At 41.2% G+C, this 21,806-nt stretch overlaps 9 protein-coding genes and 1 long non-coding RNA gene across 11 annotated transcripts; 5 read left to right on the forward strand and 5 right to left on the reverse strand.

Annotated features, from left to right (window-relative positions):
- Window positions 1-3,090: 3,090 nt before the first annotated feature.
- LOC108604655 (cytochrome c oxidase subunit 7A, mitochondrial) lies at window positions 3,091-3,876 on the reverse strand. Its single transcript, XM_017994204.1, has 3 exons — window positions 3,766-3,876; window positions 3,291-3,619; window positions 3,091-3,231 (listed from the first exon to the last, which is right to left on the reverse strand). Exons 1-2 carry the CDS (start codon window positions 3,781-3,783, stop codon window positions 3,368-3,370), a joined length of 270 nt encoding a protein of 89 aa, XP_017849693.1. The 5' UTR covers window positions 3,784-3,876; the 3' UTR covers window positions 3,091-3,231; window positions 3,291-3,367.
- A 96-nt stretch (window positions 3,877-3,972) lies between these two features.
- LOC108604654 (ADP-ribosylation factor-like protein 2) lies at window positions 3,973-4,799 on the forward strand. Its single transcript, XM_017994203.1, has 3 exons — window positions 3,973-4,135; window positions 4,192-4,546; window positions 4,602-4,799. Exons 1-3 carry the CDS (start codon window positions 4,071-4,073, stop codon window positions 4,734-4,736), a joined length of 555 nt encoding a protein of 184 aa, XP_017849692.1. The 5' UTR covers window positions 3,973-4,070; the 3' UTR covers window positions 4,737-4,799.
- Window positions 4,751-6,381, reverse strand: LOC108604652 (uncharacterized protein F21D5.5). Its single transcript, XM_017994202.1, has one exon. The coding sequence runs from the start codon at window positions 6,344-6,346 to the stop codon at window positions 4,772-4,774; it is 1,575 nt and encodes a 524-aa protein (XP_017849691.1). The 5' UTR covers window positions 6,347-6,381; the 3' UTR covers window positions 4,751-4,771.
- Window positions 6,382-6,568: 187 nt separating this feature from the next.
- Window positions 6,569-7,226, forward strand: LOC108604842 (cytochrome c oxidase subunit 7A1, mitochondrial). The gene is made up of 2 exons (XM_017994461.1): window positions 6,569-6,675; window positions 6,730-7,226. Exons 1-2 carry the CDS (start codon window positions 6,646-6,648, stop codon window positions 7,009-7,011), a joined length of 312 nt encoding a protein of 103 aa, XP_017849950.1. The 5' UTR covers window positions 6,569-6,645; the 3' UTR covers window positions 7,012-7,226.
- LOC108601698 (probable Dol-P-Man:Man(7)GlcNAc(2)-PP-Dol alpha-1,6-mannosyltransferase) lies at window positions 6,969-9,936 on the reverse strand. Of its 2 annotated transcripts, XM_017989610.1 has the most exons (6): window positions 9,762-9,936; window positions 9,371-9,644; window positions 9,137-9,310; window positions 8,924-9,077; window positions 8,491-8,862; window positions 6,969-8,431 (listed from the first exon to the last, which is right to left on the reverse strand). In XM_017989610.1, exons 2-6 carry the CDS (start codon window positions 9,627-9,629, stop codon window positions 7,246-7,248), a joined length of 2,145 nt encoding a protein of 714 aa, XP_017845099.1. In that variant the 5' UTR covers window positions 9,630-9,644; window positions 9,762-9,936; the 3' UTR covers window positions 6,969-7,245. The 2 variants fall into 2 exon arrangements, with proteins under 2 accessions (XP_017845099.1, XP_017845100.1); XM_017989611.1 differs by lacking the exon at window positions 9,762-9,936 and having other exon boundaries at window positions 9,375-9,441.
- Window positions 9,937-10,281: 345 nt separating this feature from the next.
- On the forward strand, window positions 10,282-13,810 carry LOC108601862. Its single transcript, XM_017989819.1, has 5 exons — window positions 10,282-10,522; window positions 10,587-11,085; window positions 11,141-12,241; window positions 12,299-12,545; window positions 12,603-13,810. The coding sequence occupies exons 1-5, from the start codon at window positions 10,338-10,340 to the stop codon at window positions 13,790-13,792; spliced, it is 3,222 nt and encodes a 1,073-aa protein (XP_017845308.1). The 5' UTR covers window positions 10,282-10,337; the 3' UTR covers window positions 13,793-13,810.
- A 183-nt stretch (window positions 13,811-13,993) lies between these two features.
- Window positions 13,994-16,783, reverse strand: LOC108604472 (serine/threonine-protein phosphatase 5). Its single transcript, XM_017993959.1, has 8 exons — window positions 16,540-16,783; window positions 16,020-16,261; window positions 15,807-15,957; window positions 15,627-15,748; window positions 15,295-15,565; window positions 14,790-15,240; window positions 14,651-14,732; window positions 13,994-14,588 (listed from the first exon to the last, which is right to left on the reverse strand). Exons 1-8 carry the CDS (start codon window positions 16,694-16,696, stop codon window positions 14,529-14,531), a joined length of 1,536 nt encoding a protein of 511 aa, XP_017849448.1. The 5' UTR covers window positions 16,697-16,783; the 3' UTR covers window positions 13,994-14,528.
- Window positions 16,784-16,917: 134 nt separating this feature from the next.
- On the forward strand, window positions 16,918-18,420 carry LOC108604473. Its single transcript, XM_017993960.2, has 2 exons — window positions 16,918-17,522; window positions 17,588-18,420. Exons 1-2 carry the CDS (start codon window positions 17,283-17,285, stop codon window positions 18,167-18,169), a joined length of 822 nt encoding a protein of 273 aa, XP_017849449.1. The 5' UTR covers window positions 16,918-17,282; the 3' UTR covers window positions 18,170-18,420.
- A 115-nt stretch (window positions 18,421-18,535) lies between these two features.
- LOC108601973 (CLIP domain-containing serine protease 14D) lies at window positions 18,536-21,777 on the forward strand. The gene is made up of 7 exons (XM_017989966.1): window positions 18,536-18,622; window positions 18,710-18,966; window positions 19,331-20,065; window positions 20,676-20,778; window positions 20,843-21,015; window positions 21,072-21,179; window positions 21,309-21,777. Exons 2-7 carry the CDS (start codon window positions 18,915-18,917, stop codon window positions 21,665-21,667), a joined length of 1,530 nt encoding a protein of 509 aa, XP_017845455.1. The 5' UTR covers window positions 18,536-18,622; window positions 18,710-18,914; the 3' UTR covers window positions 21,668-21,777.
- LOC108601974 lies at window positions 20,086-21,303 on the reverse strand. Its single transcript, XR_001915225.1, has 3 exons — window positions 21,225-21,303; window positions 21,096-21,170; window positions 20,086-20,509 (listed from the first exon to the last, which is right to left on the reverse strand). It is a non-coding gene; the product is annotated as an uncharacterized LOC108601974 (long non-coding RNA).
- Window positions 21,778-21,806: the final 29 nt, after the last annotated feature.

The raw sequence follows: 21,806 nt of genomic DNA on the forward strand, positions 1-21,806 counted from the left end.
CTCACTTGAGAGGCAACGCACCGTAACGCGTCACCTGATCCTTGAGAGGTTCGCACCCGCGCATTGTTAACTACCCAAAATGAAGTTGTTTGTAATATTGCGCGCTAGATTCTTTGGCCAGCCAGCGGAGCTGTATTTAAAGATTTGGACACATGTTTTTACTTTTCGACGGTTTCAGTTTCACAGGCCGGCCCCGCCCCGGCCCCTTACTCACCCGCTATCCATATATGTACACATATAGTTAATAGAACGTCGGCAAATGGGAAGCGCATCGTTCACGCTGATTCGATTTTGTTGATGCCACCGCCATGGATGCTCATCCACTCCAATGCTCCCGTTCCCGTTCGCGTTTGCATTCCCATTCTCAGTTTTAGTGCTCGAGGGCAGGCCGTTATGGCTTATAAATTTCAAATATTCATTTTGATATTTTTAGGAGTTTACTTTTCCCGGCAACCATGCCGTCTGTTTTTGTTTGTTTATTAAAACACAATCCTCGAACTCAATCAACTGTGGATTCTATATTAAAATAATAGAAATATTTTGGTATGAGGAAGTGCTTGCTTATGGTGAACATATGACTATTAAATACAGTAAGCTTTCACAAATAAATGTTTAAAAATTATCTGATATTACCATTTCAGCTTATACTAATAAGCAAATTATTTTGATTGCAAAAATTCTATTCTTTAGATAAAGCCGAAGCCAAACAGTCTTGTGCATTCTAACTAAAAATGCATGATATCACTTACGTTTCCATTAATTATACCTATGTATATATTTTCGGATGCTTTTCGTAAATTATATTGCTGGTGTTAATTAAAAACCTTCTTGGATGGTTAACGTAGGCTCCGGCGGTAAGTCGCGGGGCTGGGGAGATGATGGGGAGATCACAAAGTAGCCGACATGACGCGCAACTGTGGCAATGGCAGTGTTAGTATTAGAGACGAATCGAAGATTGGAAGACCTGTGCCGGTGGCACGGCTTTGCGGTTTCAAACAATAATTAAAAGCAAACAGATGGACAGATTTGTTAAACGACTAATTGAAGCTCAAATAAATCAAAAGTTAACTAAAAGCGGCCCATTGCCGTGGGACCACCCAGAAATACACACAGACAGTATCCAAAACGGCGGCAAAAAGTTGAGCTGTAATCGAAGTGTTAATAGACCAAACTGGTTTCGCTTTGTATAGATGGGATACACCAAAATGGTTTGAAGGTTTATTGCCAGACTTGCCAGTGCAGACCACAGCGACAATCTGACAAAGGCAAATTGTGGACGTTGACGTTCTTCACTCAACGGCCGTTCATCTGAGAGTTGTCAAGATTTGCCGCAGCGCAGACCGGCAACAGAGACCGAGCCAGCATCAGCAGAAGCAGCAGCGACAGCAGCGAGTTCGCTTCACGCCCGTTGCACTTGAATGCTTCAACGACATTCTGATTTGTGGTTGCGGCTGCTGCGTCTGCAGTTACGGAGCATATACATAGCCAGCAGCAGCAGCGCCTGGGCCTGGCCCTAGACCTCGCAGTGAGCGCGCGCCGTTTGCCCGGTAATATTTCACGTGAAAAAAAAAATTAAATACGAATACACAGATTCATCCATGGCTGTGGTAAAAACAAAATAAACAAACAAATACTAAACGCCTCCAAAAAAGGTGAAAGTTGCCTGCCAAGCCTTGCGTTTACTATTCGAACTCTCCCTCTCGCACATGCACCCTTCCTGAAAGCGCGCAACAGTTAATTTCAATATGGCGTCGTTGTCGTTTCCGCATGGCAATGCTCAGTTGCTGTTGCTGATGCTGTTGATAGACGCGCTTTAAATGCATAAAATTGCTGACTATAAATAACATTTAATGAAACACATTTTTCGATTCTTGATTCTACACGCAGCAAACACATACACATACACACACACACACATAGATTACACGCCGCCTTTGTTGCCCCTCTTTTTATATTGTTTTTGGCAAAGGATTGCGCAGTCAAAACATTTAGTTTCGCATCTTCTATGCATTTTGAGTTATTATTGTAATTTGGCTGTGGGCAGTCGGGTGGAACGACTGCCAGGCCGCAGTTAGTTGGAGCTGTGTACTTGCCCATTCCCCGTTGTGGAGCATTTTTGTCATTTGAATTCATTTAAATTTTTCACAGTCTATGAAATATAATAAGTTTGCGACAAGTGCACATAATTTCTATCTTATGCCAAGCGCATTTAATTAATTTTAAGCAAAGCCAAAAACAAAAACAAATAAAGGGAAACGCATGAGCAAGCAATCATGCAATTCATAGAAATTGTATTCACAATGTTATTTGCAAGGGATCGTCATCAGTTGTTGTTATACTAAGTGCTAAACCTCCTACGTATATGTACATCCGTTTAAATATGTTAACGGTAAACTCGCATTGGTTTTTATGCGCTTCGCGTGCACATCTCAAAATTTAAATGGGCCGTAACGGCAAATGAAATAGCAAAATTGTTGTGCTTCCCTCACAAACACACACAAGTTCATATATTTACAGAAAAAAAAACTGAAACAAGTAGTAAGTGAAAATTGCAAGGAAAACTCTTCAAATGGCCATATTTTTGTTTTCTTTTCATGCTCCTCTTTTGTTTTAAATGCTTTAGTTTTATGTAAGTGTTTATGGAGAAATAACTAATGAAAACGCCTTAAATTGCACATTGCGTTCGCTCTCCTTTTTACAGTTATTAATAAACACAACAAACATACGTCTGTATGTATATCTTGCTGCTGTTTGTGTGTTAAAGCGAAGCATGATTCGCTCGATTTAATATACATTTCCATGCCAAAGGCAACGCGCCGAGTTGCCGCCCTTTGATTTATAAAATGCGCTGCTCCTCCTTATATCCAACATCCAACCGGACACGATGCCAACAACAGCGTGGCGTCAACTCTCGTTCCACTTCGCCGTTTGTTTATGTTTATGTCAGTGTTATTTCAATATACACATATACATATTCCGCAGATTTATAAAGAAAAATGACACAACATATGTTATAAGATCTGACATACTAACCAGTTGTATAGCCGAAACGGACTAAGGTTGAAAAAAAAAAAACAATAACTAAACAAATTGCGGCAATCTTTTAACTTTACAGCCAAGTGCTTATATTTCCACGCTTCAAATGCTTTTGCGAATGTTCAGTTACAGTTTAAACTTAAGTAGAACAAGCAGTAATCTAGGGCGTAACACACTAGGATTGAAGGAGCAACTCTGCAAGAAAAGAAAAAATATTTACATTTTATAAACAGATAAGAATGTTGGTTACTCACACTCTGAAAACACAGAAATATAAGGTAACTACAGGCTGGAGGCTTAGCTTAAGGGGTTGGACTACACTGCTTGCGCCTTATTCCTCCTTCTTGGGCACGCTCAGATCCCAGAACAGCTTGCCCATGCCACCAATACCAACTAGAGCTAGAGCCATGGTAATGCGATACAAGACATTGTCAACGGCAGAACCCTTCAGAAAAACGGGCTTGCCGTCTTTCTTCTGGAAGTGCTCCTGCACCTTTCTGACCTCAAAATATCCCTTCTCGATCTGATCCTTAGCGACAGTGGAGCGACGAGCGCTGCTGGTGGCAAAGCTGCGGACTACGGCCTGTGAAAACAGAAAATGTGCGGTTAGTTGGTGCTCCAGCAACCTTACGTAATTGTCGCCCAATATAGCACTTCCAGCATATTGGCATGGATAAATGCGTCTTAGCGCTGTGCATACAGCTTTCTTAACTTCAAATAAATACTTACTCTGGACAAGTTCATCATTTTGCTAGGTTTATTTTATTTATAGCAGCTAAAATGCAGGTTGTTCGAATCTTTATGCGAAAATTCACGGGCCCTGAATTATGACAGCTGTTTGACGTCTATTGAAAACGAGGCTGCCAGATCGCTTCCAAAAATGCAGCCCTGCAAATTTTGCCATTCACATTCATGTTGAACAACAAAAACAAACAATAATCAATACAATTGGTTTTTCACCTATTTCATAAATACAGCTGTTTGTATTTAACTTTTTTAATAGTATTTAAAACCTCAAACCGAAAGCAGACATCATGGGCTTTCTCACAGTATTAAAAAAGATGCGTCAAAAGGAGAAGGAAATGCGTATTTTGTTGCTGTAAGTCGTACTAAATATGCGAATGGGATTGTGACTAATAATTTTCAATCAACTAGTGGCTTGGACAATGCTGGAAAGACAACTATACTAAAGCGTTTCAACGGAGAGTCCATTGACACAATCTCGCCCACTTTGGGCTTTAATATAAAGACTTTGGAGCACAATGGTTACACACTCAACATGTGGGATGTGGGCGGCCAGAAATCATTGCGTTCGTACTGGCGCAATTATTTTGAATGCACAGATGGTTTAGTTTGGGTAGTGGACAGTGCAGATCGCATGCGTATGGAAATGTGCAAAGATGAATTACAAGTTCTGCTAAAAGAAGAACGCTTGGCAGGTGCCACATTAATTGTATTGTGTAACAAACAGGATTTGCCAGGCGCGCTGAGCTCAAATGAAATCAAAGAGGTTTGCTGTTGCTCTTTTATTTTTTATACACATTAACAAATATTATTCTTGTCAGATATTACGTTTAGATGATATCACCACCCATCACTGGCTAGTGGCAGGAGTGAGCGCAGTAACAGGCGAAAAGCTGCTGAGTTCCATGGATTGGCTTATAGATGATATAGCAAAACGAATATTTACACTAGATTAAACATATTCCATAAATATTAAAGTTACTTGGTTAAATTACTTCTCCAACAAATACATTTTGTATAGTTTTTCATCCTGTTCGTTGGCAAACTGTGGCTTGAAATTAACTTTATGTATTGAAGTGAAACCCTCCTGCAGCGTTGGTGCTTGGTACTTCTTTTTCATCATGTTAAATACCATGTCATTTATAGTGGAATGGGATGTGTCCAATAGCTCACGATAGGCAATGTTATGCTTGGCCTGGGTTGGAGTCACATTCATAACAAAGCAACGGCAAGTAATGTTAGATTCTTTGGCTAAGGCTATAAACTTTTTACGTGATGCTGTATCTACATTAGTGTTATCAACCACGCAGCTCTGACCGGCCTGAATCGAACGTTGGCAGGCACTTAGACACGCCTGCGTGCTACCCAAAGTGTCTGCGTTTGCGATCTTATAGCCTTTAGTACCCAGCACCTCAGCACAGAAGTGACTTTTTCCAGAGCCCGGCAAGCCGACAACTATAACCATTTCGCATTTATCGCCGCTGAACTGCACGTCATCCGGCTCGAACTGTGGCACTTGATTGTGCACGCTGCTGGGCTCAAAGTCAGGCTTATTCCACTGCTCCACACGTTTGCCCAGAAAATGTACCTCCGGTGTGTAGAATGAGATGCCAATGTTGCTGGCAAATAAACGATCTGCCAGTGAATGATCCTTGCGTTGCTTAGTAATGCCTTTGCCTGTCTCGGGTCTGCCAGCTGCATCGCCCACGAAGAAGCTACGCTCCACTCTAATTTCTACATTATCGTTCATTTCGTTCTTCAGATGCTCCCACATGCCCGTCAATGGCTTGCGGTAGATGCCATTACCCACAGCAATAAACACCTGCACTGGCACGGCTAGTTTCTTGACAATTGCTTTCACCTTTAGCTTGAAATCATCCAATTTAATTTTGCCGCGTGCAATTCCACCTTGATTTGTGAAGAAACATATTTTAAAGCCATCCTTATGCAAGCGCTGCAGCTTGTCGGGCACTTCGGGGAATATGATCTGCCAGTCGTCAGTGTTTTTTGGAAATACATTTCCGGATTTGGTCTTTATAATAGTACCATCCATGTCATATGAAGCTATTTTGCTAGAAGCTTTCACTCCGACACTTGTGTAGATTATCAATTTTCCATTGGCCACAGAGTTCCAGGTTTCCTGCTCATTAGAAACTATGGCAACCTCTATGTTCTCTTTATCCTGCTTCTCCTGTTCTTTAACTGGTGGCGGACTGAAAGTTACTTCATAGGGATGTCGCCCATACACGATTTCCAATATATCGCCATGCAGCAGCTGACACTCTGTATCATGCAATGCCATAATTCCGTTAATTCCGCAAGGATTTACTCCCAAAACCTTCAATTGGATGCATCCACGCGTGTTGTCCACACTGAGCTGTACCTGGTTCTTTGAACACTTCGCATCTCTTATGCCAGTCTCCTTGTTGCGACCAATCACATTGTCGCCTTCATTAAGACGTATAACACAGTGTTCGGCTTCCATTGGCTTAAGCAAACAGGTTCTAGAGAAAGCTTCACTGCCTGCTTTGGCTGCGCAACGATTGAAATATTTAGCCAAGGACATGGCAATTCAGTGAAATTAAATGTAAGACAACAAATTTAAGCTTCTTGGCAAAACTCTCAACTGTGCCTGAACAGCTGTGTGACTATCGATAACTGAAGTATCGCTTATCAACTAATAATCAACTGCTTACCTAGAAATTCAAAATTTAAATTTGGAAACAAGTAATCTACTGCTTTGCTTTCAAAACAAAACACAAATATGTGAATTATTACTGCTATAGTTTTCATTTAAAAATAATTTGTGCTGTGCTTAAGAACCAACAAAAAATTTTCTGTTCAGTTGACAAATGTCCTATTAAAATGCAGAGAAACATAATTTTTAAGTTCCTCGTAAATATAAATAAAGCAACAATTTTTAAAATATATTATTAGCATATATTTCAGCCTCTATTAAACCGCGCCATAGTGGTTGAAAAAGCGCCAATGATTATGAAATCTAAGCTATTTCATACATCTTCCATCGTTAGGATGTCTTGTGGATCTAGCCCTGGTAAGCTGACTCCCAAGATGGCTAAGCTGCAGAAGCTATTTCAAGAGGAAAACGATAAACCAGTGTTTCTCAAGGGCGGTACAATGGACAACATATTATACATAAGTACTCTTGTGCTGTGTTTACTTGGTCTTATTGGTGATGTTTTGCTGTTCGTAGGATATATAATAGCCTAAGGTTATTTATGATGAAGCCAGCGTTTTTAATACAGATTGCAATTTAATACAAGTTTTTGAAGCTCAACATGAAACAACGTTACTGAGTTATATAAGCACATAAATACACGCACATATACATCAGATACGTATCAGATCCTCTGACGAACTCTCAGTTACAAATTGTGCAAGTAGCAGCAATTTGTTCAGACAACAATAAATGTATAAGCACGTTAGTATTATTAGATTACATTTTTATTTGGTTGTTTCGCTATCATCAATTTTGTCTATGACTAGCTTTAAGCAGTCCTTAGTCGTTGTCTTTTCCAAGTCGCAGATGCGTGACAAATCCATTGTGGCAATCTGCTCAATCATTTCCTTAATCTTCTCCTGCTTAATTATGGACTTGACGGATTGACGCATGCCTGGAGTGCGACCTTGTGCAGGCTTCGTCTGTTGCTCATGCGAATCGTTCTCAATGTGCTGTCCTTTAGATCTGTAGTGTTGCTCTATAATTTTACGTATTTTAAGTTTAGTTGCAGCCCGAGATTTACGATTAGTATGCTTTGTAGCCAGATTTCGCAGTTCTTGGAAATTTATTTCTTTGGCGGCTTCAACAGGGTCTGCATTCAGTTCCAATGAGGTTTCTTCCACTGTAGCTACTATGCCATCATCGTCATCAAACTCAAGAGAGGCTCTGTGTTCCAAATACGAAGTTTGCTCTGAAGCAACATCAAGTTCATCTTCACTGTCCAATTCAGGTTCTAAATAAGAAGTTTGCACTGTAGCAACATCGAGTTGCTGTTCACTGTCCAGTTCAGTTTCAAAAATGGGTTCAGCTTCTAATGACAGCTTCTCCATTGGCACTGCTGCTCTATCTGTACGAACTTTCTCCTTTTTTCGCTTGTTTTTCTTCGTAGCCTTTTCTTCAACACCTATAGGCTCGGGATCTATAGTTGCCTGCTTGCGTTTTTTTAGAATACCAATGCATGGTTTCGTCTTGATGCGTACCGGCAACAGAGAGTTGTACTGGATGCCAATGCTATTGAAGCAATCCACAAACTCCACAGTCTCAAAATCCTGCTGCATAATCAGCCACAACTCGGAGTTTTGTTTATTCTTTGTCTCTACCAGCAAATGACTATATCTGGCCATCTCAGCTTGCGTATAGTTCATAGTCTCATCCTTGCTGTATATCCAATTGTCATTCACTTCCATGAAACGTGAGACTCCACTTTGTGCCGCCAAATTAGCAATATGCACGGATACATTTGGGTTTCCTGATTCCAAGCGATGCAAACGGGAGAGCGCAGCTCCACCAGCATAATTTGTGCCGGAAATGACGAGTAGAAATATGGTGATGAGCACATTGAACAATAAGTGTGAGGCTGCAATGAGTGCCAGAAAACTATGCCAAGCCGATTTAGCACTATTAATCCACCTGAAAAAAAACGACAGCTAATTAATTTATAAATACTTTTAAACTCCACAGCTATTTACATGCGATGACAGGCGCAAGCGGCCACAATATTAAGCACTGGAAAAACGTAGATAATGAAACGTAACTCCTTATGTGGCAGGAGCGAGTACAATAATACAAATGCCAGTGCTGAAAGTCCTAGTGGTCGTATACGTGGCTCTAAATAAATGCCAATCGGTACAAATACCAAAGAGCCGCCCATGGCACGAGGGAGCGCCGAGTAGAAGTACCACAAAAATGGGGAGGTGCCCCAGTTGGCGCTCTTGTTGAGTATGGTATTGTACCACAACACCTCACCCTCTGGCCAAAGGAGGCGTCGCCAAAAGAAGGAGTCCACCAAGACAGTAGCTGCCAAAATGCACAGTCCGGCGGGCAAGGCAATTTTCAATAAGCTAAAAATGGAAATACAGCATGTGAATAAAAAAAAGATGCATTACATTAAAATTGGTATACCCATCAATGGACAACTTCTTTTGCAATAGGTCCAGTGCCAGAAGTATGCCCAAAAATAGCGCCAGCTCAGAGCGAAATACGATAATAGCTATACCCGAGCAAATGATGAATGGCTTGCTTTGGCCACGCAGCCAGTAGGCAATAGCAAGCAGCACTGCAACAAGAAATAAAGCATTTATTAAAAAAAATTAACAATCTTTGCCTTTTAATTACCAAGCGGTAGTGCAAAGATGTTCGGTAGCGGGCGGCTCATATAAAATATAAAGTGAAACTGCGTTATAGTTATGGCCGTAAACCACAGACGCACCTCCACGCCGTAAATCTTGGTAACCGCCTGTCGCAATTGCTGCCAAGCAACAGTAATCGCTCCCGCAAGCACAAGGCGTACTACAAGTAGAAAAGTTATGTGAGCGTTAAATTCAAATTATTGGATTAAATGTCTTTTACCTACATATTGCGCCCAAAACTTATTCATGCTCAGAGTTTCAAAGAGCAGCACGAATGGAGCCGACAACATCGAAATGATGAGCGGTCCAATAAAAGTGCGAGGCACGACGCCAGGATACTCATGATGATCGTATTGGGTGAAATTGTTACGCAAATACAGAATATCATGCATGGCTTGTAGATTAAAGCTCTCTTCTACTTTTGTAAACGGTGTGTAGAAAAGATGAGCTGCCGCAGTCAGGAATACAATGGCACCCATTTTTGTTTAGTCTCCCTATGAGTATAAAATTAATATGTTACATAATTTTCAATATTTTTGGCGACACTGCATAGAATGTATTTCGCTAAATGCACATATGTATATTTTACTTGTGTCGTAGAATTTATTTACCAACAGTCAACCGGTCAACCGGTGTAAAAATAATTATCTTCTTTCTCTACTAGCAGCGCTTTTGTCAAATGCACAGCATTTGACATGCGAGCGTGCGATATATATATATTTTTACGCTATTTTGGAACAGAATTTACATTTCCAAAATAAAATCGAATATTGTTTTATAAATAGAACAGTTCCACGTTAAACGCAATACAAACACGAACAAAAATACAAGAAAAACAACAGGTCTCCGTAAACAGCTGATCGGCAGCTTCGTGCTATCGTACTCAGTCACGATTTAATGCAATGGTAGTATGGCAACTCTAATGCAATAAGAAATGTTGAATGATCTATTAAAACAATTGTATTACAATTTTCAGTAAACTTTTTTCTGAAAGCTTTATTTTATATGATTAATTTCATATACATATTTAAAATTAAAACCATACAAACTTTGATTGCGATTACATGTGACTGTCACTCTGCTGTCAAATCAGCTGTTGCTTTCAATGTTGTTGCCGGTATTTAATTGGGAAGTTAAGCACTTAACTTGTTTGTTTATGGTTTTTGGAAACAATAACTTTTAGCAAAATGTCGTCACTAGAGACGTACGTGACGCGCATTAAGCCCGCTATAGATGAGTTTTTAAAGAGTCCGGGCAAAAGTACACTAAGCAAAGTGGAAAAGGAAGTAAAGTCTTTTGATTTTGGACAAATGCGCATATTTCAAGTGCAGATACTAGTGCCACTAGTCGTCAAGCTAGATCAACTAAAGGAGTATGTCTAAACTATAAAAACATTAACGCAATTATAGTAAGACTTTAAATGTCATTTTCAACAGGGAAAGTCAGGAGCTACGGACCAGTCTAATGTATTGCTTGCATCACATCATATCCAAGATCTACTTGACCGACGAAAAAGGACTGCGTTCAATACTGGTGGTGGTCTTGCAGCAAGTGCATGACTCCAAGCAATCTAAGCTGCGTGATGGTCTTTCGGAGGAAATTAAGTTGGCGGCAGTGCTTTGTTTAACGGAAGCACTGCAGCGTTCAACTAGCGATGTGCTGGAAGCTTTTTATACAAATGAAACTGTTATGGTTATTGGACAAATACTGCTTACAGTGCTGGATATTATAACGCATGAAAAGTACCGGAAACTTGTTATTGCCTCGTTGGAGTGCCTCCTTGTGCTATTTTATGTGCACGATGAGGCCGATGCAGCCGACGTGGTGCTGCGTAATCAGGTGGCTAATACTATATTCATATTTCTGCCCAAAGTGGTGACAGTGCTGTTTAAAACTGCTTTGGCGGATGACAAAGTAGGACAGACTATCAAATCGGTAATTAAGAGTAACTATTTCAATTCTTTATATTAAATTTAAATCTACTTGCTAGCTGGCCATTAAAGCGTTGGGTCGTATTAGCTGCATCATGTTTGAGGAAACAACAGATGAGTTCCTTAAAGCACGTTACGATGCTAATGCTTTCCAAGCGCTTATTTACACTTGCACTGAGGAGCAGCCAAATGACGCAAGCTTTTTCAGCAGTAAGCGTTTGAATCTCGAAGAAAACGAAGAACGTCTAAGGCAGCTCCAAACTAATCCACGCTCCACAGAGTGGATATCGGCTACTGCAAAACGAATGAGCACTATTTTCACAGAGACTTGCATTTTGCGTGCACATAGCGAAGTCGTAGTGCGTCAAGCTTACGCGGATATGTGTTGTCTGTTGCTGAGAAAATGCGCGAATAATCTTAAGCATAACTTTCTACACTTGTTAGAGAGCGTGTTGGCATTAACAGAGGACGAGGAGCCGTATATATCGCTGTTGTGTCAAACAACGCTTGCTGAATTGCAGACGCATTCCACTTGTGCTGGCATCTTTGATGACAATGCGGAGCAGCTGCTGGACACGCATCTCAACAAATGGACACATATCTTGCATCGCTGCGAGGATAGCGAACAATTTGCCGAGTTACTATTTTTTAAAGGATTCTTGCGTAATGTAAGCGCCAATAAGTTGCAACTACTGCTGCTGGTGCCCCGGAATCTGGATTTATTTGTTATGTGCCTGTTAACAACGCTGGATCAGCGTATAACACGTGAGTTGCTAAATGAAGAATATGCTTTGCGGCAGCTTCATCAAGGCAAGCCAAAGGACTTACTTGCACAATATAGAACGTTACCATGGCGCCAGTTTAAGTACTTAAGCTCAGAGCGGTGCGTGAGGACGTTGTACGATATTGGTGCACTATTGGGTGCTGAGCCGGCATACAATCGTATCATATTTGAGCATTGCCAGCAGTTGATAGAGCAGCGTAATGTGGCTATGAATGAGGCAATTATATTAATGACACTGCTGGTAACATCCGAGGTGAGGCAGGTGCGTGAGAGTAGACTGATCCTAGCGGAACTTTTGGTCCAACAGTTGCTTGCTGAGCAGCATTGGCATTTGGCACTTCAGCCGGATGCAGCTTGGCGTTTGAAGGCCAATAAGGTAAGAGTAAAGCTTTAAGGTTTTTATGCATTTTATAACTATTGCTTAACTTTGCAGCCCACCGCTTGGTTCGAGCAGCACACACCTGGCTTATACTCATCCGCCGTCGAGGTACGCATGCAGGATTGTGACTCAGATGACGATAGTGATCCCGTCAATAGTCGCATTACCGTTGCAGATGCTCAATACAATGTATTGCATACTTGTCTAGTTTTGGATGCACTTGGTCATTGTGCCAGGTTCATAGGCGACACTTTCGATCGTCATATATTTCACAGCCTGCATAAAGTTCTGCTGAAGTTGGGTAAGTGTTTGGGCTATTAATATTATTCAAAGTTTATAAATTTACTTGTAATTTCAGCTCACAGCAATACTTTGGTGCACCAAGCAGCGGAATTTGCCTTTTTGTCCATGCAATTGGCCCTGAAGTACGCAGAGCCTTCCCATTTCATAGAATGCTCCACAGACTACATAACATTCCATTTAAACTCGTTGCTAAAGCGTGCACCTGATAGTCCTGCTGCCGTGGATATTCTGACTGTGGTGCTGCAATATAGCACGCGTGGCAATGTGCCGCATCTGGAGAGCATATTTCAAACCATTTGCGAGGAGTGTGCCAAGTTGCATCAGACTGAGAATGTGCATTCCTATCTGCGAGTTTTTAATGCATTTTTAAGCCATGTCAGCAACTGGCAACAGGCTACTGCTGCTGAATTGGCAGACATCGAAATGCAATCGGCTGAAGCTTCAGACATTTTACAAACTTGGCTTAATGTGCTGAATTCACCGCTTGAAAAGCCTGTTGAGTTGGCTAGCGGTTCAACCACAGAACCCGATGTTCAAATGCACGCTGCAGATGAGGAAGAGGACGCACTGCCTGAGCCGGAACCAACGAAGCCCATTTTGCCGCGTCACATTGAGCTTACTAAAGAAATTTTAACTCAGGTGATAAAGTTTTTGCCCAACTCGGAGCAAACCCAACAGATTCTGGCATTGGAATGTCTGGCCACAGGCTTTCCACTGCTTGCCGACTATGAGAATGAGCTGCTGCCCTTGGTGCATCTGGTATGGCAGCCATTGGTTGAAAAGTTTCGCCAAAAGGATGCGCCCGTGCTGGGCCGCTGCTTCAGCTTGCTGCACATACTCGGAATACATGCCAAGGATTTTATTTTAAAGCGCAGTCTTAGCGATGTGGTGCCACAACTCAAGCAGTTCTTGCGAGCAGCCAGTGCTCATAGCTGCACTGAAAGTTCCTTAACACCAACGCAGGAACACAAACTGCAGTTAAAGCTGCTGCAGAGCTTGGCTCCATTTATACGTAGTCTGCAGATTGAGGGCAAACCTCTGCACGAGTTACTTAACGTTTTGGCGCTGTACTTATCCCAGGCTCAACCTAAGGAAATGCAGACATTAGCTGTCAAACTTTATCAAGACCTAGTTAGCTACAACGGTCCATTTGTATATGTAACGCTGCTGCAGCGTGCGCATCTTAATGATTATAAAACAAATATATCTGAGATTTTCACCAGCATGGGCTTCAGCAGCTCATAGTTTGTTGAACAATAAAAAGTCCGCTTAAATTATACAAACTAACAAATATTTGTCTCATTTTATAATTATAGTTCAATTCTACAGGATCGACGATAGTCATGGCTTGCAATCGTTATTTAAAAAATGTAAATTTATTGTTTCTAACTTGTGTGTTTTTATTAAAATGATTTTATAATTATAAATTTATATAAACAAGGGCAAGGCAAAACAAAAATTTAATTTATGCACAATTGAAGTTTAAAAAAAAATTAGAATTGAATGCGCCGTGGATACGCGTAAACTTTGGGTATGACACTTAATGTCAATGACTAAATTCTATGCATAAACATAATACATATGCTCTTTTAAGTTTTTTTTTGTTTTATGTTTTGTGTTACAATTATTATTATTTTTGAAATAGCACAAACACTGTACAGTGGAATCTGAGATGCTTAGCACCGATAAAACTTAGCATCCAATTTCTAAAGCCACTATATATTATAAATTTTTCGTATGCAATGTATCAAATATAGCTGAATTTGTTATTGTGTGATTGCTTATCTGCGGTTCGGAACCTCTCTTGATATCACAACTAAGCTGTTCGCATGTGAATTGAGGCTCATTAAAAACGGAATTTAAAGTATTTCTTGTTATTCTTTTTGTTCGCTGCTATATAAGGGCTGCGGTTTTGGATTCCGGTTCTCAAGCGTGTATTTGTGGTGTATTTAGTTATTTTATAGGAAGCGGTCTGGCACGACTACGCCAGCCAGTTCATAAGACTATTGGCATATGCCATTGGCTTCACATCAGGATGCGGCTGTAAAAAAATTGTATTCGAATTTAGCTTTTGCAGAAAACTTTTCAGCAAGTACAACTTACCACAGCCTCAAAGGATGTGTAATTTGGTTTCAGATTGTTACCCGTGATGGTTATAAATGCGCCCATGTTGCCCATAGTATCACTAGAAATTCAGATGCATTCTATAATGATTCTTAACAATTTATTACATGTTACTTACCAATAGTTTGGCGCCGAGAACACTGTTATGCACTGTCCATTGTGGGCCACTTCGTAGCCCATATCCTTTACCTCGTGACTTCTGATAATGTAATCCAAGTTATTTAATTTACAGAATGATTCAGTTATGTCTGGACCAAACTGAATGCCCACACCACGCTTAGATGGGCCACGTCCCATCCATTGCTGCGGATCTGACCAGAGCAACTCGCACATGAGTCCTTCCTCTGGGGGCTGGCAGTTGCGTTCAATGCGACGAATATTATCCAATGTCACATTGTCTGAAGAGAACAGACCACCGTGCATAACCAGAATCTTTTGATTGATACAATGGCATAGGGGTAGCCAGTTGAACACTTGCGTAAATATATCAGCCATGGTGCTAGTATATTTAGCGGTAACTTCCCCAGTAAAGCCATACATTTGATTCATGTTAATGCTTTCGTGGTTGCCTGTAAAAAATCCATTTAACATCAATTTAATTGAATTGTATTTCATACACTTACCGCGCGACAAGAAGAAATGATTAGGATAAAGAAGCTTAAAGCCAAATAGAGTAAATATGCATTCCACGGAGAATGAACCTCTGTCCACAAAATCACCATTGAACAGATATGGATTCTTCTCCGATGGCAGTCCGTTTATCTCAAAGATGTTCATTAAATCATAGAATTGACCATGTATGTCACCACAAATGGTAAACTTCTCCTCATCGGGTACCTTAATATCCACAAGAGACGGCTGTGCTCGCATATACACGTCTATGTCACAGAGTATCTATAAACAAAATACAAATCATTTATAACTCAGCTTGAAAATTACATAACGCTTTGTCTACCTTATAGGCGAATTTTCGATGCAGTCTCTTTTGCGCCTTATAATGTTCCACAAGGTCTTTCATAAACTGTAAGGTAACCTTGCCATCCTCCAGCTGCGGACCCTTATAGTCATCCTCAATAGCTAAAGAAAATACATGGTTAGGCGTTAAACAAAGCAATTGGTCGGATGCTGTACATACTGATGTTTTCCATATCCCTGTACATCTCAGAGAGCGTTTTCTCCGGTTTATCTACCGCAATGGCTCGCTCAAATGCACGCATTTTTACAATTTTATTACATTCGGTAAACTTCATTTTGGCATCCTTATCATTGGGACGGCACTTGGCTACCTGTAAATTAGGATAAATCGTATAAATAATGATACTGCATCAGTACAATAATTAACACTTACATATTCAAAATCGGATAGCGCCTGCTTGAACTTTCCGAGTGACATGTGAGCCGCTGCACGCCGGTAATAGCCCTTTAAGTAGCTGGGATCGGTTTTTACTGCAGACACACCATCCTGCAATGCAAGCCCAAAGTTCTCTTGGCGCAAATGCGCCAAAGCTCGGTTAGCATAGTAGATGGCACTGCTGGGATACAGTTCTATGGCTTTCGAATACATATCGATTGCTTTCGTAAACTCCTTGGCTGCAAAGTAATTTAAGAATTTAAGTTAAGCAATGAAACATGTTTGCAGTTTTAGTCAGAACTACCAATTACGCTCCAAGGCGCTAATATATACAATAATTATCATTATCTCACACAGAAGCAGTGCAAGTCCAACGACTTTTAAGGTTAGGTCGAATTGTATGTACTGGCAAGAAGGAACGCGCTAACACTTAATTAATTCTTTCAGTGCACTACGCCGTTTACAAGATAATTCGCCTAATCTTATTGCTTGTGTAAGTGATGAAATGCCAACTTACTTTTGAGCAAATCATTGCCTTTATTTTTGTACTGTTCCGCCGCGGCATAACTTTGCTCTCCCTCATTCTGTTCCGTTGCGGTAATCTCTACGTTGGCTCCTCCTGGCGCCCGACTATCCGTTGTTTTCTGTTTAATTTCCAGCTCAGCCGACGACATATTTTATTTTAATTAATGACTTTTATTATTATTTTCTGACTGTCTGCAAAAGTTCAAGAGTTGGTAAACGCCTAACGATGACTAGTGCTCAACAAGCTGCTTATCGATATGAAGTAAATTTCAAATTTTGATGACTGATAACCACAAGTGAGCTAAGCAGAGAGCTACAAAAAAATCTGTTCAGCTACTTTTTCATACTACTCAAATTGATCAAATAGTAAAAATAACAAAAAATATACATGCACTTAAATTGAAATTAAACAGGTGCTGCATAACGGTCGCTTATCGACTATCGATAGCTTCGTACTCCACCAACGCGCAACAGCTGATTTTTGAGCTGGGCTTAACCGTGAGAGCAGGTTGTGGAAAAGTTAGAAACGGGTTGTTGTTAGTATAGAAACTTAAAAGCGGAGAATAGCATTGGATACACGCACGTAGAGGCTGTAACCACAATTAGAATTTCAATTAGCATTCGCTGAGTGCACTCACTGTTTGCAAATTGTTGATTTTTGCAGTGCATGCGCGGGGGTGTGTCATTGTTGGCAACGAGAGAACGTGAGAAAAAGTATAAACAATAAAAGCAAACATGTCGATGAGTAATTTATCAGTGGACGGCGAGTTCCGTTATATTGTTCAATGGTTTAACGAATGGAGTGAGCTGCAACGCGACGATTTTGTGTATGTGTTTGTGGAGTATCTAACAAAAGACACGTCTGGGGGCGATGTCGATGCTGGAGCGGCAGGCGGCGTCTATATGAACGGCGTTGTAAATGCCCTGGCCACGTCCGGAGTGCAGGACAAGCCTATGAGTCTATTTCAATGCCGCGTAAGTAAGCATTAAAATTTTCTTTGTATCTATTTAAGTGTATGCCTTTCTTTTTCTTAAACCAGATTAAACTGTTTCGTCAATGGAGCCCCAAGTGGCCTATTGAGTTTAAAGCAAAACTGCAAGAGAAAATTAACGAACTCGACCCAAAAGTGGGAGAAAAGATCATCAATGAGCTGAAGGGGCCACACTCACTGCACAATGGCGATGTCTCTGTTCATTTAAATGTAAATGGAACTAGCGGCAACCGAGAAGACGAATTGGAACACTTGTCATCAGAAACAGAAAGATTGCCAAGCACAAGCGCGCCAGTTGCAGTCACAGTCGCAGTCGCAGCTAACGATGTTGTTGACCAGACATTGGGAGTGGACAGTGATGATAACCATTTGGCTGAGGTATTGCGTCAAGAAACGCCAGTTGATGACGACGATCAGCTACAGCTGCAGGTCGCTGCCAATGAACGCAATGTTGATACAAATAACATGCATGCATCGTCGTCAGCAGTGACAACGATTGCGGTGAATGCGACGCCGCCGCAGCCGCAGCCTAACGACGAACCTGTAGAACAGGTCGAGAATAACGTTTCAGCGAGTGTCATTGTCTCTGTTACTGCCGCTGCCGGCGCTGAAGTGGTCCCGGTGGCATAGATACACAGCTACTTATGGTCTAATCGGACAACGAGGCGAACTCAACACGGCATTATAATAAGCCATTCGAATTACTGCATTCCATATAAAATTACATACATACATTCACTAGGCAGTTAGTCTAAATGTTAAGCTAATGTGCGATATCTGTATCAATCAATTGAGACTTGCTAAATGCATTAATTTTAAGCACTACTTCAGATCAAAATATATGAGAGCAACATCAAAAGTTGTCAACTAATTTGCTCATCATTCACTCTCTGGCTATCTTTCAAAACATGTTTTTATTTTATTTAACATTTGCTTTAGTGTCTTACCGGCGCTTTAACTTACCCACGAGATGCTCTAGTCAGTCTTGTTCGGTTGTCGGAGCTGTAATAAGCGCTTGCTCTGCTGCAGCCGCCGTCGCTGTCGCTGTCGCAGCCTCTGTCTGACATTGCTTTGCATATGCTTGTGCGTGTGTGTGTGTGTGTGCCCTTTCCTAAACTCGGCTTCGAGCATTTAATTGTTTTTGTGTTTCCTTTTTCTTTTGATTCGCAGCTGATATAACGCAAGAACAACAGCAAAAGCTCCGCGCTGCTGTCGAAATGGAAATTGAAATAAGATATACTCACATATTGAACCAATTTATTTCAATTTTATTTCGCACCTCGACGGCAAAAGTTGTGAGCGCGTCTAACGTTCCATGATAGGCAACGTATTGTCAGTGTGTGCATGTTAAATAATTAAATCGAGAAAATTGAAAATGCATTTAAGTTTCCTGCGCATTATAATCTCCTTATCGCTGTGCCTGCAGTGTGAGTACAGTTACAAAACGAAAGACTTAAAGAACAAACTTGCTGTAGCAATTCTTGTGCAATCAATTGAAATTCAAGCACAAGCATTGACGTAACAGGCGCGTCGCTCAATGGGTCAAGGCCAATGGCTAGAGATTCCCAAAAGCAACACAAATTGTGCTAACATCATGCTCCACGCGAAGGCAAAACCGAAGCGAAGGGCAATAAACTACAACAACAATAAAAAGCGTTACGAATTCGACAGCAAACTAAAAAGTGACTCAGTAATTGCCAAGCCAGACTTTTGGCCACCACCATTTCTGGTTTGCGCAGACAACGGCCTTGGCTAATTTGTAGATTTTTTTTTGTTTGTTTTAATTTGCAGTTGCTTGCCTTGTCAGCTCTGGCGCTAGCTCCAGTCCCTGCCATTGCATACTCATCAAGGACTGCGCGCCCTTTGTACATTTGCTGCTGCATCATCAACCTGAAACACGTAATGCGGTCTTTTCCACTGTGCATGCTGCTGGCTGTGGCTTTCACGGACTTGAGCCGCTAGTCTGCTGTCCGCAGAATTTGGCGTTGTCATTGCACATGCCTCGAGCTGCGCCGCCCAAAGAGCGCTGGAGCTGGGGTAGCGCTCAGCCGAGGAGCGGTCAAGTCAAGCAGCGCTCGAGCCATAGCTTCAAAAGATTTGTTGCAAAAGAGATGGAAATGCATCTGCTCGACTACATTGACTTTAATGCGCAACGTAATTGTCCTCAGCCTCTAGTGGATGATGACGACGAGCATCATTTCGACGGTTATCACTATTCATTTGATATTGAGCATGCGCTAGCATCAGAAACGTCACGTCCAGAACCTGAGGATAAGCCCTTTGTATTTCCTGGTGACTTACGCTTTCAGTCCAACATTAGCACAAAAAGCGAAGGCGAGCTTATGGCTGCTGCCAGCCAAGAGCAAGCTACAACCAACGCATCCACAGCCAAGCCTACAGCAACACTAACAACACCAACGAATCCTCCAGATTGTGGCGTCAGTCTCAATACACGCATTACTGGCGGCGAGCCGGCACAGCCTGGGCAGTATCCATGGTTGGCAAGAATCGCGTATAGAAACCGCAGTAAGTAAACGCAATTTAAATTGCTACAATTTTTAATATCCGTGAAGGGTTAACAATTGCATGAGTTCCTTGCTTGCGTTCTAAACTAAAACTCAAAAGAAAATATATGAAGAGTTAGCCAATAACATTAGCAACTGCATTCATTTTCAAGGTAAGGTAACAGCCGAAGGCGAATAGTGCCACAGCCTTTGCCAAAGACAAGGTGTTGGCACTTATAAAAGGTCCCTTTCCTTTTCCATCTTTTCCATTTTTTCCATCGCCTAATTTGCTAGGATCTTTGCCAGCCCCATCTGGACCACCAGAACCTGGAGCGCAGCGACCTCCTTTGCCACCAGGTCCATCCCCAGCTCCGCCCTTAGTTCCACAAATTCGACATGCCTCGCTAGTTTGCTGTTTGCTTTTGCATGGACAGCCCGGCTTACTCATTTTAAATTGAAATTAAACCTGCAAGGAAGAGATAGATATAGATATAGACTAGGAATTTAATCATGAGCGTGTTAACAAACGAGTTTGTTTAGACTCGTGAGAACAAACTAAACGGATCTAATTTGCCCTTTACTATATAATTAAAATAAATCAATAAATCATTGTTTTCATGTTATTGCTACAGCAAATCGGCGCATTACTTATCGCTGCTCTGGCTCGCTGATATCTAACAACTATATTATAACAGCAGCGCATTGTGTTGTCAATCTGGTTAACGATCTGGAGCTGTAAGTCAAGACCAGTTAGCAAGCTTTAAAGCTGTTATGCTACTATTAACCAATAATCTCGAAGATTTCAGGTACGCATAGGAGATGATGCGCCCAGCAGTCGAGACTGTGTTGTAAGCGCTGCTAATTGCACAAACCCAAATTTATTTGATGTAGCTCGCGTGCTGGTGCATCCCAACTACGATCAGCCAAAATATGCCAATGATATAGCTTTGCTTAACTTTAAAAATAGCGGCAGTAAGTATTTAGCTTTACCAATACGTATTTAAATATTAATATGAAATTTTCTTTAGATACATTTACGCCAATTTGCTTACCCTTGAACACTACGGCAATGCTTGCGGTTAGATTGATTGGGCAAATTGGAATTGCGGCCGGTTGGAGCACAACCACTGCGGAAAGTGAGTTACAATATTGTTAAGATTCAGAATCAGCAACAAACGTACATGTTGTTTTTAAAATTTTATGAAAATATAGAGAATTTATATTCTATTACTAATGGCATCGCTGCCTACTTGATACTATTATAGATCAAACAACAAATGCCAGGGATATGAGCACGTCGGTGAGATTTCTCAGATTGCCCATAGTGAACACGACTACTTGTGCTATAAGCTATGCCAGCTTCAGTGAGAACTTCCAGCAGCCGATTGTCATAACGCCAAATCATCTGTGCGCTCAGGGCCAGCCCATGAACGATGTTTGTCGCGGCGACAGCGGTGGACCATTCATGGATGACGGCACTTCGGGACTGCTCAATGCTGATGGACGACACACGCTGCTGGGCATTGTGGCGTTTGGGCCTACGCTATGCGGCGTTACTACGATTCCAGGCGTCTACACTGCCGTTAGCTCTTATATTGATTGGATATTTGGTAGCATAGCATAAACAGCAGCTGCAGAAGAGGCACAAATGTTTCCAAAGCTTACAAAGACGCCAAAGGCTATACGTAATAAATTGATAAGTAACTTAGCGTTTGTTTGGCGTTTAATAAATAGTTTTTATATTTAATTTTTATTAAATAATT

The sequence above is a fragment of the Drosophila busckii genome, chromosome 3R, assembly GCF_011750605.1.
Source record: "Drosophila busckii strain San Diego stock center, stock number 13000-0081.31 chromosome 3R, ASM1175060v1, whole genome shotgun sequence".
NCBI classification, from domain to species: domain Eukaryota; kingdom Metazoa; phylum Arthropoda; class Insecta; order Diptera; family Drosophilidae; genus Drosophila; species Drosophila busckii.